Source organism: Pelophylax lessonae, assembly GCF_965119305.1.
Source record: "Pelophylax lessonae genome assembly, chromosome: 1".
NCBI lineage: Eukaryota > Metazoa > Chordata > Amphibia > Anura > Ranidae > Pelophylax > Pelophylax lessonae.
The window spans coordinates 714,476,460-714,494,880 of record NC_138768.1 but is presented as its reverse complement, the minus strand read 5'-3'; the positions used below and the strand labels follow the sequence as shown (position 1 = coordinate 714,494,880).

General features: G+C 43.9%; 1 protein-coding gene across 1 annotated transcript in view; it reads right to left on the bottom strand.

The window, feature by feature from the left end:
* The window catches only part of WWC2 (WW and C2 domain containing 2), a 354,353-nt gene that overhangs the window by 49,863 nt on the left and 286,069 nt on the right, over positions 1 to 18,421 (bottom strand). Inside the window, exons 15-17 of the mRNA XM_082256568.1 lie at positions 13,948 to 14,140; positions 11,772 to 11,930; positions 3,210 to 3,328 (exon numbers count right to left, since the gene is read on the bottom strand). Of these exons, the coding sequence (XP_082112694.1) occupies positions 3,210 to 3,328; positions 11,772 to 11,930; positions 13,948 to 14,140 (471 nt within the window). The remainder of the gene's footprint in view (positions 1 to 3,209; positions 3,329 to 11,771; positions 11,931 to 13,947; positions 14,141 to 18,421) is intronic.

The following is an 18,421-nucleotide window of genomic DNA, read 5'->3' as shown; positions in this document are numbered from 1 at the left end:
GGGGGGGGGGCGGTAGATCACAGCTATCCTTAGAGAAACAGGGGAGCAAATATGAATGCAGTGTGCCTCAAATGAGGAGAGTGACAGAGAGGGAGGTGGATGAAGCACCTGAAAGGTGCTATGTGGGGCTAGAAGGATCCCAACACCTCCTCCCTTGCATCCACTGGGTCTGGGGGAGTGAGTCCAGAGAAGACCACCTTGGGATAGGGCAGCAGAAGACACAGTGTCGGATTCATAAAGCCAGGTTTCGGTAATGGCGAGTAGATTAAATGAGTTAGCGATAAAAAGGTCACGGAGAGAGGTGAGTTTATTACAGACAGAGCGGGCATTCCAAAGGGCGCAAGAGAAAGGGAGTCTGGTCTTGGGAAGAAGAGAGATGGTAACTAAATTGTGCTGTTTGTGGCTGCAGCCAGAGGGTGCAGGGTAATGGGGGTGTTGAGCACATGTAAATGATGGAGGCCCAGGGTTTGGGGATACGTCTCCAGAGGTTAGGAGAAGCAGAACGGTGAGAGTGGTAATATGAGAGTGTGATTTATATGAAGGGACATGCCCCTGTGTCCTTGAGATTTTGTGTGAGTGTGGATTTAGAAATAGCAGGAGATGGGGAGTGCAGTAATAAGGAGAGGACAGAAGTGAGGGTGATATATATAAGCTGTGGGGTGGAGAAGAGGGGTGAAGGAGAGAGAGTTTAAGGATAGAGGACACGGCTGCAAGAAGAAGTGGTAGAGAGTGCATGTTACATGGAGAAAGAGCTGAAGGGGTAAACAAGGTCACCTGTAGTCTGTGTGGTGTTTATCTTAGCCTTTCCTGTGTTCATTCACTTTGTGCATTCGCTGAAGTGCAGAGTCAGAAGTGCTCCCAATTATAGTAATAGCCCCACTTTGAGAATGAGCCCCAACAGCTAACGTGCCCCCCTTTGCAAATGTGGGTGTACACTAATGTGTGTACACTAAGTGCTTTTCCCTAACACTGACATCTGTACACTTCGGCAGGAAGAATGTCTCTTAAATTAGTGGACAGTAGGGGTGTTGAAAATAATTGTGTAATCAATGCATCGTGATTAATCCTTAAACGATTCTCCATCAATGCAGAGAATGGCTGAATCACGATTGCATCAACGTCATTCCGGCACGCCCGTCAGAGTGCTCCACTGATAAGGCTGCATTTAATCAGCACTGATAAAGCTGCATTTAATCAGCACTGATAAGGCTGCATTTGATGGCACTGGTGAGGTTGCATTGATGGGCACTGGTGAGGCTGCATTTGATGAGCACTGATAAGGCTGCATTTGATGGGCACAGTAAGGCTGCATCTGATGGGCACTGATAAGCTGCATTTGATGGGCACAATGAGGCTGCATTTGATGGGCACTGATAAGCTGTGTTTGATGGGCACTGGTGAGGCTGCATTGATGGGACAAATATATGGCTGCATTTGATGGGCACTGATAAGGCTGAATTTGATGGGCACTGATATTCTGCATTTGATAGGCACTATTGAGGCTGCATTGATGGGCACTGAAGAAGTTGCATTGATGGGCACTAATAAGCTGCATTTGATGGGCACTGATAAGCTGCATTTGAAGGGCACTGGTGAGGTTTCATTAATGGGCACTAATAAGCTGCATTTGATGGGCACTGGTGAGGCTGCCTTTGATAAGCACAGACGAGGCTGCATTTGATGGGCACTGGTGAGGCTGCCTTTGATAAGCACCGACGAGGCTGCATTTGATGGGCACTGGTGAGGCTGCATTGATGGACAGTGATAAGCTGCATTTGATGGGTACTTATAAGCTGCTTGAGTGTGGACCTGGACACATGGACGGGGACACAGGGGGCCCCATGATCCCCTATTGCCCAGGGGCCCCATGAGTTGTCAGTCTGAACTAGTCATTACTATTTGTTACTGAACTTTGTTCATCATCACTGCTTCTTGAAATGTTTATCTTCAATATTCTGGATTTAAACCCACCTAAGAAATGGGAATGTTGTCTGAACTATATTATTTTTCTGAAACCTTAGGTTAAAATGTAGCAATCACCCATGTAATATTTATAACTACAGGTCAAACTGAAAAATGTGGTCTTCTACACAGGGTGAAAAGCGAAACATATCTACCTGGGTAAAATTTCAAACATACACACAGGTCTCCTGACCAGCCATTATGATTAAGATATAATGTTCTGATATAATAGAAACCTTCACTGTTAAATAGGGAGAAACAATTTCCTACTTTTATCATTTACTCAGTATTAATGGTAATTAGTCATGAAAAATGAAACACCAACAACCTGTCCATTTTAAATTTTGAAACATTCATATACCCCAACCCAACACAAGGCAAAGTTAGTCAAGGTGAATAGGAGATAGGTGGGGAAGCGGCTTTATTCCCTGTAGTTATGGGGACGGTTGACTAATATTAATGCAGGATATGAATTCAGAAAAGTTGTAAAAAAAAATTTGAAGGGCATATGTGCAGGTCTGGGTAGGAATGTATATACATATACACGCATAGAATGCATTAAGGTAAAACAACTTTGAGGCTTTAGAACCACTTTAAATATGTCTTCTTTGTTTTGGAAGATCTTCATTATCAGTTGTAAACTAGATATGAACTCTGTCATAATACAGGGTTAAAAAAAATAATATAATAAAGGCTTGTGTGGTAGAATTCACATTGATGCACTTTTATACCAATTTGTCCCTAAAGTGTATTGGTCAGCAAGTTATTCTAAATAATTCAAGATGCTAACTAGAAAGGTAAGAATTGTTTTTATTTTTATGTATTTATTTTTTAGGCATGCAGTGTGAATGGGAACACATCAACATATAGAAGGGTTTTCCAAATTTGGCTACAAAAGTGGAAATACACTTTAGACAAAGCCTACATGAGGGTTTTGGCAACAAAGAAGATCAGAATAGCATGGAAAACGTGTTTAGAGCTCCACCCCCTGACAACACATAAAAATACAAAATATTCTTAGGCAGTATTCTATATTTGACTAACGTTATTTTAGGTTCGGACCATAATAAATAATGAAAACAGTATATACAATATCAGTATACATTGCCCTTTATTGTAGCTTAGGCACTCCAACCACTGTACTAGTTGTGAACTTTCGCAGTGTTCTGGGAAGTCACTAAACATACAAACAGCATATGCTGTTTTACGGATGGCCTATGAAATGTGCCTGAACATTGAGGACTTACCATTCCTCTCCCAAACATGTGTGCTCCTGATCCTCCTCATCTGCTTCTACCTGGGCTAATTCACGCTTCACCGCTTCCAGCTCCGCAGATGTCCTCACAAGCAATGCTGACACAGCATCCTGCAATAAAACGGGAGATAAAGCCTGTCAGCAACTGATCATGAAAGGGAAATCAGACAGGGAGAAAGAAAAATTTTAACTACAGCTCACTAATCTTTAATTGAAGTTCTGTTTGACTTCTGTCATCTTGTATCAGCCATTGTAGCAGGAATGAAACAGTATACAACCTCTGAAAATAAAACCAGCTACTTTTCAGATGTCAGGCTATACTTTTACACTCCATCTTCAAAGGCAGATGTAAGGAGACAGGAGTCACTTGTTCTCTTTTGGGAGGCTGAAAAGTTAAAGACACAAAGTGATTTCTGATCCTTGAAAAATGCTCATTTCATGCAAAGGAAAAAAAAAGATTTACATATTACTGTGATTATAAAGAACCAGTCTGGTGTGACAGATCAGAAGAAAAAAAAGGAATAATTATTATTCTAATTACAATAAAATAGTTGACCATCGTAACCCAATTTTTAGCTATTTTTATAAGTAGATTCTTCCCTTGTGTAATGTTATTTTAATGTCTTTTATCAGATGTTCTCCCCCCAGCCCTTTCTGTTTATTAATCATTGAAGAACTTGTCATTACTTAAACTGAAACTCCAGTCAAACATTTATTTTTCTTTTGTTAGATTAGGTTAGTTTTTAAAACTTTTTATTGCTGTTTGTGCCCCAGTTTAGATTAATCCACACTTCCTGGTTATTTGACAGGCATTCAACAAAGTAGGAAGTGTGGGAAAATCTCCCCGCACCTCATATATCTGATGGTTATCAGAGAGCAGGAAGTATGGGAAAATATCCCCGCTGGTTATCAGAGAGAACAGGAAGTGTGGGAATATCTCCCCACTCCTCATATATCTGATGGTTATCAGAGAGAACAGGAAGTGGGGGAATATCTCCCCACTCCTCATATATCTGATGGTTATCAGAGAGCGGGAAGTATGGGAAAATATCCCCGCTGGTTATCAGAGAGAACAGGAAGTGTAGGAAAATCTCCCCGCTCCTCATATCTGATGGTTATCAGAGAGAACAGGAAGTGTGGGAAAATCTCCCCGCTCCTCATATCTGATGGTTATCAGAGAGAACAGGAAGTGGGGGAATATCTCCCCACTCCTCATATATCTGATGGTTATAAGAGAGAACAGGAAGTGTGCGAATATCTCCCCACTCCTCATATATCTGATGGTTATCAGAGAGCGGGAAGTATGGGAAAATATCCCCGCTGGTTATCAGAGAGAACAGGAAGTGTGGGAATATCTCCCCACTCCTCAAATATCTGATGGTTATCAGAAAGAACAGGAAGTGTGGGAGTATCTCCCCACTACTCATATATCTGAAGGTTATCAGAGAGCGGGAAGTATGGGAAAATATCCCCGCTGGTTATCAGAGAGAACAGGAAGTGTGGGAAAATCTCACCGCTCCTCATATCTGATGGTTATCAGAGAGAACAGGAAGTGGGGGAATATCTCCCCGCTCCTCATATCTGATGGTTATCAGAGAGAACAGGAAGTGTGGAAAAATCTCCCCGCTCCTCATATCTGATGGTTATCAGCGAGAACAGGAAGTAGGGGGGGGGGGGAATATCCTCATTAAATACACAGACATTAATAAAAAATATTTTCCAACAACAGGGAAAGAGTAGAACCCTTTATCGTATATTTATTTCTATTTGCATTCCTAGAAGTGAGATTTCCCTTGAAGTATAACACTAAAGGCAAACGTTTTTCTTTTTAATTTTGGATAGAGTGCAAAAGGATTAGAACTCTTTGTCAGTTTTTGTTGTGTCTTTGTCCCCATTAAGGAGATTTACCCTTTCTATTTGTCCTGTTTCCCATTATTATTGAAAGTAAAAGAAAATTCAACATTTTGGGTTGTCCCCAGAAAAGTAATACAGGGGAAATCTTTCAATGGGAACACTAGTTCTGGTGACTTTGGGGTGCCTATGGAATTCCCCTAAAGTGGTTGTAAAGCCTTAAGGTTTTTCACCTTAATGCATTATACGCATTAAAGAAGAAGTAAAAAAAAAAAAAAAAGTAGCCAGCGGTTTATAACCGCTTTAAGGTGAAAAACCTTCTGTGCTGCAGCTCCCCACAGACCCCCCCCCCTTTTTATTATTTGAGCCCGATCCGATTCAGAGATGTGCACGAGTGCAGCAGCTCCAGCCGCTGTTGCTCTCCTCACTGGACAGATTGATAGCAGCAGAAGTGGCAAAAATAAAGCTGACAGGGGTTATAACCAGTGGCGGCTGGTGCTCAAAATTTTTGGGGGGGCGCAAAAAGAAAAATGTAATAGGTATTGCTTCGCAGTAAAAAAATTGCGTGACTTTGAAGCTGTGCCCCCTTCAATGCAATGAACACTGTGCTGTGCCCCCTTCAATGCAATAAACACTGTGCTGTGCCCCCTTCAATGCAATAAACACTGTGCTGTGCCCCCTTCAATGCAATAAACACTGTGCTGTGCCCCCTTCAATGCAATAAACACTGTGCTGTGCCCCCTTCAATGCAATGAACACTGTGCTGTGCCCCCTTCAATGCAATGAACACTGTGCTGTGCCCCCTTCAATGCAATGAACACTGTGCTGTGCCCCCTTCAATGCAATGAACACTGTGCTGTGCCCCCTTCAATGCAATAAACACTGTGCTGTGCCCCCTTCAATGCAATGAACACTGTGCTGTGCCCCCTTCAATGCAATAAACACTGTGCTGTGCCCCCTTCAATGCAATGAACACTGTGCTGTGCCCCCTTCAATGCAATGAACACTGTGCCGTGCCCCCTTCAATGCAATGAACACTGTGCTGTGCCCCCTTCAATGCAATGAACACTGTGCTGTGCCCCCTTCAATGCAATGAACACTGAGCTGTTCCCACCCTCAATGCAATGAACACTATGCTGTGCCCCCTTCAATGCGATAAACACTGTGCTGTGCCCCCTTCAATGCGATAAACACTGTGCTGTGCCCCCTTCAATGCAATGAACACTGTGCTGTGCCCCCACAATGCAGAGTTCAGCGTGCATGCCCCTTTCAATGCAGAGCGCCACAGCATTGTCCCCAATCACTGCAGAGCACCACAGCATTGTCCCCAATGATTGCAGAGTGCCCACAGCATTGTCCCCCAATGATTGCAGAGTGCCCACAGCATTGTCCCCCAATGATTGCAGAGTGCCACAGCATTGTACCCCAATGATTGCAGAGTGCCCACAGCATTGTACCCCAATGATTGCAGAGTGCCACAGAATTGTACCCCAATGATTGCAGAGTGCCACAGAATTGTACCCCAATGATTGCAGAGTGCCCACAGCATTGTACCCCAATGATTGCAGAGTGCCACAGAATTGTACCCCAATGATTGCAGAGTGCCCACAGCATTGTACCCCAATGATTGCAGAGTGCCACAGAATTGTACCCCAATGATTGCAGAGTGCCCACAGCATTGTACCCCAATGATTGCAGAGTGCCACAGAATTGTACCCCAATGATTGCAGAGTGCCACAGCATTGTACCCCAATGATTGCAGAGTGCCCACAGCATTGTACCCCAATGATTGCAGAGTGCCACAGAATTGTACCCCAATGATTGCAGTGTGACACAGCATTGTACCCCAATAAATGCAGAGTGCCCACAGCATTGTACCCCAATGATTGCAGAGTGCCCACAGCATTGTACCCCAATGATTGCAGAGTGCCACAGAATTGTACCCCAATGATTGCAGAGTGCCCACAGCATTGTACCCCAATGATTGCAGAGTGCCACAGAATTGTACCCCAATGATTGCAGAGTGCCACAGAATTGTACCCCAATGATTGCAGAGTGCCCACAGCATTGTACCCCAATGATTGCAGAGTGCCACAGAATTGTACCCCAATGATTGCAGAGTGCCACAGAATTGTACCCCAATGATTGCAGAGTGCCACAGAATTGTACCCCAATGATTGCAGAGTGCCACAGCACTGTACCCCAATGATTGCAGAGTGCCACAGCATTGTACCCCAATGATTGCAGAGTGCCCACAGCATTGTACCCCAATAAATGCAGAGTGCCCACAGCATTGTACCCCAATGATTGCAGAGTGCCACAGCATTGTACCCCAATAAATGTAGAGTGCCCACAGCATTGTACCCCAATAAATGCAGAGTGCCCACAGCATTGTACCCCAATAAATGCAGAGTGCCCACAGCATTGTACCCCAATAAATGCAGAGTGCCCACAGCATTGTACCCCAATAAATGCAGAGTGCCCACAGCATTGTCCCCCAATCAATGCAGAGACCAGCGTGCGTGCTCCCTTCAATTTAATGCACTTACCTGGCGGCGGCTTCTTCCCTCCTCGATCCAGTCCGTCCTCTCTGCGGCGGCTGCGGCGGCGGGAAGGTGAGCGGCTTCTCCCTCGTCCTCCGATTGGCGGTGACGGTGAGTGACTGACTCACGGACCGGCACCGCCCCCATTGTGACGTCAGGGATCGGATGTCCTGGATGATGATTGGTCCAGGCTGGAGACTGGACCAATCACAGCCAGGATATCAGAAAGTGGGGGTGTCCAATCGCAAAGACTTGCGCTCCGGTTACGCCCCCAGAAGGCAGCCGATCGGCGCCTCTTCTGGGACGTAAACCCCACCCCCCCCCCTAGCCACCACTTCCATTACAGAGGCCGGCGAACCCAATTTTTTTTTTGTAAAACTTTATTTGTTCGCTTTGTCATTTCTTTTTTTTTTTTCTTTTTTTTAGGGGTAGGGGGGCGGCGCCCTGGCACCCCCTATGCACGGGCCGCCACTGGTTATAACCCTGCCTTGCTCTATCCAATAATTACAAAAAAAAAACTTTTGCCTATAGTTCTACTTTAACTTTCAAACATCTGTCACCTGGACATGAAAGAGGAGAAAGAGAAAAGAGATCCTTTATAATATGTGGAAACACAGACAGCATGTAAAAATCTGAAAGAAAGAACTCTTCAATGCAAAGAGCTATAACTTTTCTCCACTCTCTCAAAAAAATAATAATAATAATGTATTTGCTGGTTAGAGTTTAAACCCTTTATGGTAGTGAAGCTGCATGAAGATAAGGTGCATCTTCCAACATCAGGATCTAGTCTTTTCTGTGCATTTGCTCAAATTTACTCATGAACGTGCACATACAGTAGTGCAAGAATAAATATGTATATGTTGTGAGGGATTAGCTCTGTGGTAGGCGTGGATGACCCCTTTGGGGGGGTCGGCACACAGGGAGATAGCCGAGGAGTGGTTGAAAACAATAGTTTTTGGTTTATTCTTCAAACAAGTGCATGCAGCAAAAACATCAAAATAAAATAAAACACAAAATAAATCCTGGCCGCTGTGGGCGTCTACCTTCTCACAGCTGGAACCTACCTAAGAAGTCTTCCCAACCTACTGTTGGGCCGACACTGCTGATCCTACAGCAGACACTCAAATGTCCATTTGTTTGCTTTCACACAGCACAAACATTGTCCATTGAACATGTCCCTTTGTTTTCTTTCACACAGAAATACTTCGTCTTCTCACCTTTGAGACGTCTTCACTCGTTTTTACCCTCCTGAGCGCACACCGCTTCAGGAGGTCTTCCCCATGCTCACAGCTTTCAGGGGGCACACAGGACTGTCCTCTACCCACATGGCGTCAGGAGGCAGCCGTTTGTCTGCCTTCCTCTCCCAGCCCACACGGCGACAGGAGGCAGCAATCAATAGGACTTTCTCTGAACAAATTATAGAGCCTTAACTCCCTCATTCTGAACAGGTGAAGGCCTTTCAACTTCCTGCTGGCTAGCTCTGTAGCCAACACCCTATAGTATCAGTGAACTTTCTAAATCAGGTGGAAATGTATCTCCTTCCTGTGACTACATTCCCAGATTTACCTGACTTCCTGTCACAATGTATAAACATGTAGTTCACATACAGGTGTCCTTTTATGAAACGGAGATGAGCAGTGATCCTGCTGATCACAGCTCATTTCCGATCATTCTCAGTTTATGAAACAGAAATGATCAGCGGAGAACATGTTCTTTGCTGATCATCTCTTCACACGGGAATCTGTCATTGACAGACACAGAAACAGCCAGGCTATGAAGCTGCGATCCCCGCACTTCACTGGCGATCTGTGCCAGAATTCACACTCCCAGATTCACCAGCCTGGAGCTTGTGAAGCGGGGAGTGAAGACAGAATCGGGGGAGAACTGAGGGGGAAAAAGGAAGATTATGGACTTCCTTCTTCCTCGTTCAGACCCCCCAACACAGTAATCATGTCCCCCTGCCATATTTATGTATATATATATATATATATATATATATATATATATATATACACACACATACATGTAGATATATATTTAATGTGTATATATATATATATATATATATATATATATACACAATGTATGTGTGTGTGAATTCAGTGTGTATATATATATATATTATATATATATATATATATATATATATATATATATATATATATATATATATATATATATATTTATGTAAGGGGACTATTATTTATTAACCTCGTGTACTTAGCAGTGATAATTTATCACTGCTTGTTAAAGCGCGCCAGGGATTTTCATACTACTGTAATCTCGCTTTGTCTCACGAGATTACAGGCACTCCATTGACGTCTACACAGATCTCAGAGAAAACCGTTCTCCTCTGATCACCCTGGGAGAACTGAAGTTCTCAGATTCATAAAATGGGTGCCAGATGTGATCATTTTCCCCGGAGAACTGCAGAGAAGCCAACAGAGAAAACAATTCACCCGTTCATAAAAGTACACCACAGTGTACATTTACTGTAACCCAACAGTTACTAATAGCCATCTTCCAAGTAAATAGGGCTATGAGCGAAAAGCTGGCAATCACTGATATCTGAGAGTGAGAGAACAGCAATTGCTTTGCAATGTATTGTTCTCTGCCCTTTATGTGACAAGAAGGAAAAATACTGCTATACGGTGCCAAAGCACTTTGCAACAATTTAAGAAAAAAAATATATATATATAAATATATATGTTAACAGAAGTTAATCAGGATGTTCCTGCATTATGTTTCAAGAACTGGATCTCTCTGCTACCAAAAGAGAACACAGATCAACTTCCACAGATAGAACAGACATTCTTGTTTTATCTCCATTAAGGGAAAATGCATTCAAGCAGGTGAGAATTTTATGGCCAACAGCTTTATTTAACCCCTGTCCCCAACTCTGTTCAGGGTTTTCTGACTGTGGATGGGGGTATTCATATATTTCTCTCGTTCAGCTTGCAGGGCTAAATGAGAGAATACTTGTAGTGCAGGGCCAGTTTTAGAGCAGCATTGTAGATTAAACATATAGCGCCCTCTATGCTGACATGCAGATCACGTACGTACGGATAGAAGGGGTGCTGTGGCTTGGATGGAATGCAATGTGGTTTCATTGAAGGAGCTGGCTAGATGATGTGCACTATTTCCTATTGGAGAGCTCACCTCTGAAACCAAATCAAATCAGGATAACAATCCCTTTGTGTATGTTAACAAACATAAAAAATTGTAATCAATAAATCAAATATTTCCCTTACCACCCCAATCTGTTCCCAGAGACCCCAAACACTTGAATTTTTAAAACGGTTAAAAACTTAAATAGGGGTTTGCACTCCCCCCCCCCCTCCTCCTCATGCAACTTAGGCTTAGTGATTGTATTCACAAATGCTGTACTGCAGGAGACAGGGAGGCGGTGTCCTGTGATCTTCCATTTGGCAAGCCATAAATCCACGTTGGGGGGGAAGGTAAATACAGAAAGCGTGTTGTGTCTCCTTTAAAGTGAGTTTGTTACTTTGCCTAGTATGGGCAAAGTAAAGGTTTGCTTTGAGGCCACTTTTATTAGGCAAGAGTGCAGGCAGATAGGCAAGGCTTAAGGCGCGTACACACGTACCGATTGTCGGCTGAATGATCGGCCGTCTTTTGTCCAGTGCTGTTGTGTAGGTTGAAAAGTGCTAAAGACTGCACACGAATTTTGTCGGCCAACAACAACCGACTGCAGAATGTCATGTGATGGTTGACTTTCCGTGTGTTTTTTCTTCTCTGAGCATGCCCAGTCTTGCTCATCTGCTTTTTGTCGGCCGAAATCTGTACTGACTGACGAACAATCGGCCGTTCTTTGTTGGCCTACAAAAATTTTATAGCCTGCACACCAGATTTTGTTCGGCCGAAAACTTGCAGTTGGTTGTCGGAAGCATCATACTAACAAGCCGACAATCGGCCGATCGGACGTTGGCCGAATATTTACGCCCGACAATCGGTATGTGTGTACGGGTCTTTAGTCCTGGTCAAGGAAATCAGGCCCCAGTAAAAAAGTGAAACTAAAATCAGACAGGCACACATAGTAGGCTTTTATGGTTAACAAAAAAAAAAAGACCTGGTAAAATGTGGTAAATGCTTGGCTGAAGAATTCTTTGTAGTATCAAGGTATGCCAGTAATCAAATCTTACCATATTCACAGCAGCAGCCTGTGTCTCTCTGACCTCTAATACTGACTTTTCAGGGAGAACCTTATGATGAGATATGTGTCGGCAGGGCATCAAAGTGTGCCATCTCGTATATGGTTCATTTGTTAAAGACAAGTCTGCTAAACTGATCTGGACACCAGCCTGTAATGAAGAAAAAATATGGCATATTTACTTTTTTTGCATTCTCTCTTCATTAAATAGTCTTTTGGTAAAAAGCTTATCCAGCACTTAAAATTAATATTTTTTTTCCCCCAATGTTTCAGATGATTTCACCAACACCACCCAGAGTGTCTGTCTACTACAGTCCACTAGGTCTAGAGTCTGTACAAGTCAAAAAGAATCATTTTTTGTTCTTTGTCCAAAGACGTACTCCAATCAATAGAAAAACACTGTCTGTCTTTAAAGACTATTTCCTGTGATGGAACCTGTAGAAGTCAACAAGCAGCACTTCCATGTGACAGGTGTACTAGTTGGTGCTTTATCACCTATAGTAAAACACGGGCCTTTCCACAAAGCTCTAGTATTCCTATCAATCGGCATTACACACATGATTGCAAGCTCTAACCTTCTGATTCCTCCTATATTGAATTGTATTGGAACTGTAAAGTCTGCCCTCATGGTGCTATATAAATCTTGTATAATAATAATAATTTTCACTTGAAACTAATTAGACTGCACCTGTCTACAGAATCTTCAGAAACCAACTGATACCATTCAGTGTTCGGTGGAATTAGGTGTTTAAGGGTCACATGCCAGTAACCTATCCTCAATCTTTCCAGTGATGAGGTTTCTGCAACTGAATTCCAAAGGCTGCCCAACTGCTACAGCATTGTACAAGCTTGTCTCACATTCCATGATTTATCATTAATTGTACATAACAGACAAAAGGGCAGAAGGAGTTTGACTTCATGGAAGAGGACCCTTTGGGATATGTGTCAACTACGTGTTCCTGTTTCTAGATGTAGTCTATACTAATAGGCTTATTGGCTTTAGGAAAACATGAGAAGTCTATACAAAATCCATGCAGACAGGTCTTTCATACACAGTAAAGAGAATAGATTGTAAGCTCTAATGAGCAGGGCCCTCTACTTCCTCCTGTTTTGAACTGTATTGTAACTGTATTGTCTTCCCTCACATTGTAAAGCGCTGCGCAAACTGTTGGCGCTATATAAATCCTGTATAATAATAAATAATAATAATAATCTGTTGAAAGGATTGACTCTTTAAGGCCCCATCCACACCTGAGCGTTTTGTAGTTTGTAGCTCCACAAGCAAAATCCTATTATTTCAATGGTCCCTGTTCACATCCGAGCCTGTCACCTGCAGCAAACCGCCTGTCACTCACAAAAGTACATGAGCTTCTTTTCATGCAGACTGGAGTGTTTTTGGCCCCACAGACTTGAATAGGAATGCTTGAAAATGTGTGACATGAGTGTTTTATGAGCGTTTTATTTAGCCAAACAGCAGTTCTCCACCACTAATCTTTTCCCCCTGGTGCTTTCTATTGGCTAAAACAAAAAAATAAACAGAAGCTTGAATACACATATAGAACGCTTGCAAAACTCAATTGCGAATGCTAAAAATTGCTCTGCTCAGGTGTGAATGCAGTCTAAAGAATACCTGTGCTGTAAATAATACAAACACAAATTGGTGACCTCTACTTTAGGGAAACCTAACGGATAGTTGAAACACATATACAGATGGGAAATCCTGACTTCACAGTTTGTATACTAGTTCTGTGTTAGTGCCTCAGAAAGCATAGAAGTCATTTGATTAGCATGATGACCATCTATGTAGCATTTCTCTAAAAACTGTAAAAAAAAAAAAAAAAAGAAGACCTTTGTGGGGTTTCGGTTAATATCAAAGCACTGCAAATAAAGATACAATCCTAACTTTAAATGATTTCATTACACATTGCAACAAACACTCTAAATGGGCGATTAAGAAACGCTGCTGGGCAATCAATGAATGACTGTTCAATTTGTTAAATGATACTTGATTAAAGAGCTTGCTTTCAGTGCACCGCTAATGTTTATTCTTATGCAGGGACATGCTGAAAATTTCTGAATGCTGCACACATATGTGAACTGAAAGCCACTTCATAAATAATAGATTTCAAGGGTTCTCTGAAAAAGAAGTGAAGATGTATGTCATATACCAAGCACTCTTCTCGATGGGGCCTTCCAGCCGAACACACGTCCACTCTTAGAATCTTCTGCTGCAGAGCACTCTGTAAAATAGAGGCTCTGAAGAGCTCATTAAACACCACTGTCTCTGCTGCAGGGTATACTTTGGTCCGAAAGAGGCAACTTGTGTCACCTGACGATGGAAGAATGGCAACCCGGATATATCTGTGTAAAAAGAAAGAAAATATATTTACAACAATCTATGTGATAAGTAGCCCTTTACATACAAAACGAGTCTGCACTGGTTTCTTGCACTTTGATCTAATGGGTATTACGTATTTATAAACAATAGAGCCCATTTCACATTATTACAGTATTTGCATATGCTATTAGCAGTTCTTAGCTATTCTATATCTTCTTGGTGTTGGCTACAAAAAAAAATAATATAATATAATATATACAGTATCTCACAAAAGTGAGTACACCCCTCACATTTTTGTAAATATTTTATTATATCTTTTCATGAGACAACACTGAAGAAATGACACTTTGCTACAATGTAAAGTAGTGAGTGTACAACTTGTATAACAGTATAAATTTGCTGTCCCCTCAAAATAACTGAACACCAGGCCATTAATGTCTAAATCGCTGGCAACAAAAGTGAGTACACCCCTAAGTGTAAATGTCCAAATTGGGCCCAAAGTGTCAATATTTTGTGTGGCCACCATTATTTTCCAGCACTGCCTGAACCCTCTAGGGCATGGAGTTCACCTGAGCTTCACAGGTTGCCTCCATGACGCTCCTCCACCTTCAATTCGAGGATGCCCCACAGATGTTCAATAGGGTTTAGGTCTGGAGACATGCTTGGCCAGTCCATCCTTTTTACCCTCAGCATCTTTAGCAAGGCAGTGGTCCTCCTGGAAGTGTGTTTGGGGTCGTTATCATGTAGGAATACTGCCCTGCGGCTCCAAAGGGAGGGGATCACGCACTGCGTCAGTATGTCACAGTACATGTTGGCATTCATGGTTCCCTCAATGAACTGTAGCTCCCCAGGGCCGGCAGCTTTCATGCAGCTCCAGACACTCCAATGACACTCCCACCACCATGCTTGACTGTATGCAAGACACACTTGTCTTTGTAATCCTCACCTGGTTGCCGCCACACACGCTTGACACCATCTGAACTAAATACGTTTATCTTGGTCTCATCAGACCACAGGACATGGTTTCAGTAATCCATGTCCTTAATCTGCTTGTCTTCAGCAAACTGTTTGTGGGCTTTCTTGTGCATCATCTTTAGAAGAGGCTTTCTTCTGGGACGGCAGCCATGTAGACCAATTTGATACAGTATGCGGCATATGGTCTGAGCACTGAAAGGCTGACCCCCACCCCTTCAACCTCTGCAACAATGCTGGCAGCACTCCTACGTCTATTTCCTAAAGACAACCTCTGGATATGACGCTGAGCACGTGCACTCAATTTCTTTGGTCGACCATGGCGAGGCCTGTTCTCAGTAGAACCTATCCTGTTAAGCCACTGTATGGTCTTGGCCACCGTGCTGAAGCTCAGTTTCAGGGTCTTGGCACTCTTCTTATAGACTAGGCCATATTTATGTAGAGGAATAATTATTTTTTTCAGATCCTCAGAGAGTTCTTTGCCATGAGGTGCCATGTTGAACTTCCAGTGACCAGTATGAGAGAGTGAGAGCGATCACACCAAATTTAACATACCTGCTCCCCATTCACACCTGAGACCTCGCAACACTAATGAGTCACATGACACCGGAAAGGGAAATAAGCTAATTGGGCCCAATTTGGACATGTTCACTTAGGGGTATACTCACTATTGCTGCCAGCGGTTTAGACATTAATGGCTGTTTACTGAGTTCTTTTTTTAAGGGGACAGCAAATTTACACTGCTATACAAGCTGTACACTCACTACTTTACATTGTAGCAAAGTGTAATTTCCTCAATGTTGTCACTTGAAAAGATATAATAAAATATTTACAAAAATGTGAGGGGTGCACTCCCTTTTGTGAGACACTGTATATATATCTGCTCTGCACCTGAAGAATCAAGCTACATACTGGGTGTGTGCAGTCCTGACCTGTTTGTGCAAATATAAATATATATATACATATACACACACACATACACACACACTAACGTGTGCCTTTTTGGGGCTTTGGGTATGATAAAGCATCTATTCCTAGGTCCACATCTCACATACTATCTGGAATCTCAGGTGTCAGCATTTTTATATGTGTGAGCTGACTAATGCAGAGGGGTCTCTCAATGGAAGCCCAGTAGGCCACAAGCCATGGCCTAAATTTCTGTGGGCGACCAGCCACTTTCGACGCAAGCCCCCGCAGGGCCCACCACCCAGGGGCTGCGGAGGGGAGATAGTGGCTTCAGGCATCCTCACAGGAGTGGCCTCATGTAGTTTCTGACTAGTAGGCCGCAAAGCCGCAGCCTAAGTTTTTGGCTGGATCTAGCTGCGTGAGGCGCTACCCGCGGATGCTAAACGATCTGCCCCCCCAGCCCAACAACCACCGCAGGGTGCCCTGCTGACAACCCCGCCCTAGTCACCAACCCCCAGGGTGGCAGGGAACCCTGCTCAAATCCCTGTTGCGCACCAAGAAAACCCAGTTAGCAGCCCGGCCAAAGCCTGTTCGTATGCGCACTCCCAGGCCAGCCACCGTCCAGTGGGGCTATGTCGTGGCCGACCTAGTGCGAAGCTGCGGTCTGCATGCACTCGCTGGTCGGACTGGGGGGACCCTAAGGATCTGGATTAGGTAGTTTGTCAGCAACGCTAACACCGGGGCCAAAACTTTTGTGAACAACCGAGGAGCGGAGGCTAGATCAAAGGGTAACGCCACGATTGATAATGCTGCTCACCCACGGCAAATCGAAGAAAATGCTGATGCCCGACATATACTGGAATATGAAGGTAAGTGTCCTTAATATTGATTGAGGCCAGAAGATCCCCTTGCTGAAAGGAAGGATGCCACTACCGTGCAAATGGACTCCATCTGGAATTTTGTACCCACACAAAGCAGTTCAAGGCCTTGAGGTCCAGGATTGGACGAACTTTGCCTTTCTTCTTGGGAACAGTAAATAAGTTTGAATAAAACCCCTGAAAGTGTTCCAGTTCCAGAACCGGTACAATGACACCTTGTAAGAGCGAATCTTGCACCACCCGAGGAGACCTTGCAGGCGATCTGGGGACAGACACAGGCTGGAAGGATAGAACCTTGCCGGAGGCGAAGACTGAAACTCGATCTTGTAACCGGACCAAATCAGCTTGTGGACACACCTGTCTTGAATCAAGGAGGTCCACGGGCCTGGAAAGAAGTGAAGACGTCCCCCCACCCTAGATATGGGTGAGGGCGCCCCTTCAGGCAGAAGAGGGATTGACTTCGGGTATTGAGAGACCCGCTTTCGGCTTACCAGACTAGGGCCTCTTGGAACCTCCGAAGGGGGTTTGAACGGATTTTAATCCCTTGTCCTGAGAATCTGGGGAACGAAAGGGCCGTTTGTGAGTCGGGAAGAAAGGACCACCCCTGCAAGATCCTTAATGATCTCATCCATGAAGCTCAGAATAGGCGATCTCCTACAAACGGGAGATCCAATAGGACCTTCTTGGATCCTGGTCCGCAGACCAGTACTTGAGCCATATCATGCGCCAGAGGATCACCACTGTTACAGATACCCTGCAGACTAAGGGAGCTGCATCCAGAAAGGCATCACAGATGAACTGTAACCCCTGGACCAACTAGTCTGCCAGCTCCACGAGGTTAGAGGGAATCTGTTCCCCTTCAAAATCCTGGCACAAAAGCTTGGGCAAAATGCCCATTCCCTTAAGGTCTGGGAAACCAAAGTTATGGTAAACACCGGTCTAAGGATGGAATCGGTCATGGTAAAAAGATGTCGGACCGGAGATTCAGCCCTTTTGTCAAAAGGTTCTTTAAAAGATGGAGAGTCCCCCACCAGGAGAAGGGTGGCTTTATTGAACCTGGAAACATGAGAATCCACCACAGGTGGTACTGTCAGCTTTTTTAACAGGGACTCTTCAAAGGGATATCTCCTAGCGAAATGCTTAGGCACCCCGACAGTGTGTTTAGGGAAACCCCACTGACTCGCGACAATTTTGTCAAAATAGGCCAGGAAAGGGGAATACCTTTGTTGCCTTTGAGGATCTGCGGGTACTGAAATGTTCCTGCGTCTCGGACGCAGCAGCTGTGTCCTCCAGTTTTAAAGTTTCCCGCACTGATAAAATCAGTGCATCCACTAGCGCTTTATCGTGCGTGGCCATAGTGGAAGAGGAATCATCCTGAATATCAGAGCACTCAGGGTATGTGGACGCAAATCCAGTAGGGATACTTGTGTCCGCGGCGGCCAGATCAACCTCTGAATCTGAGGAGACAGAGGATGCAGGTGAAGGCGGGGGGCGCATTTTGCCCGTCCTGTTTTGCAGGACCATATCTACCTTGAAAACTAATGACTC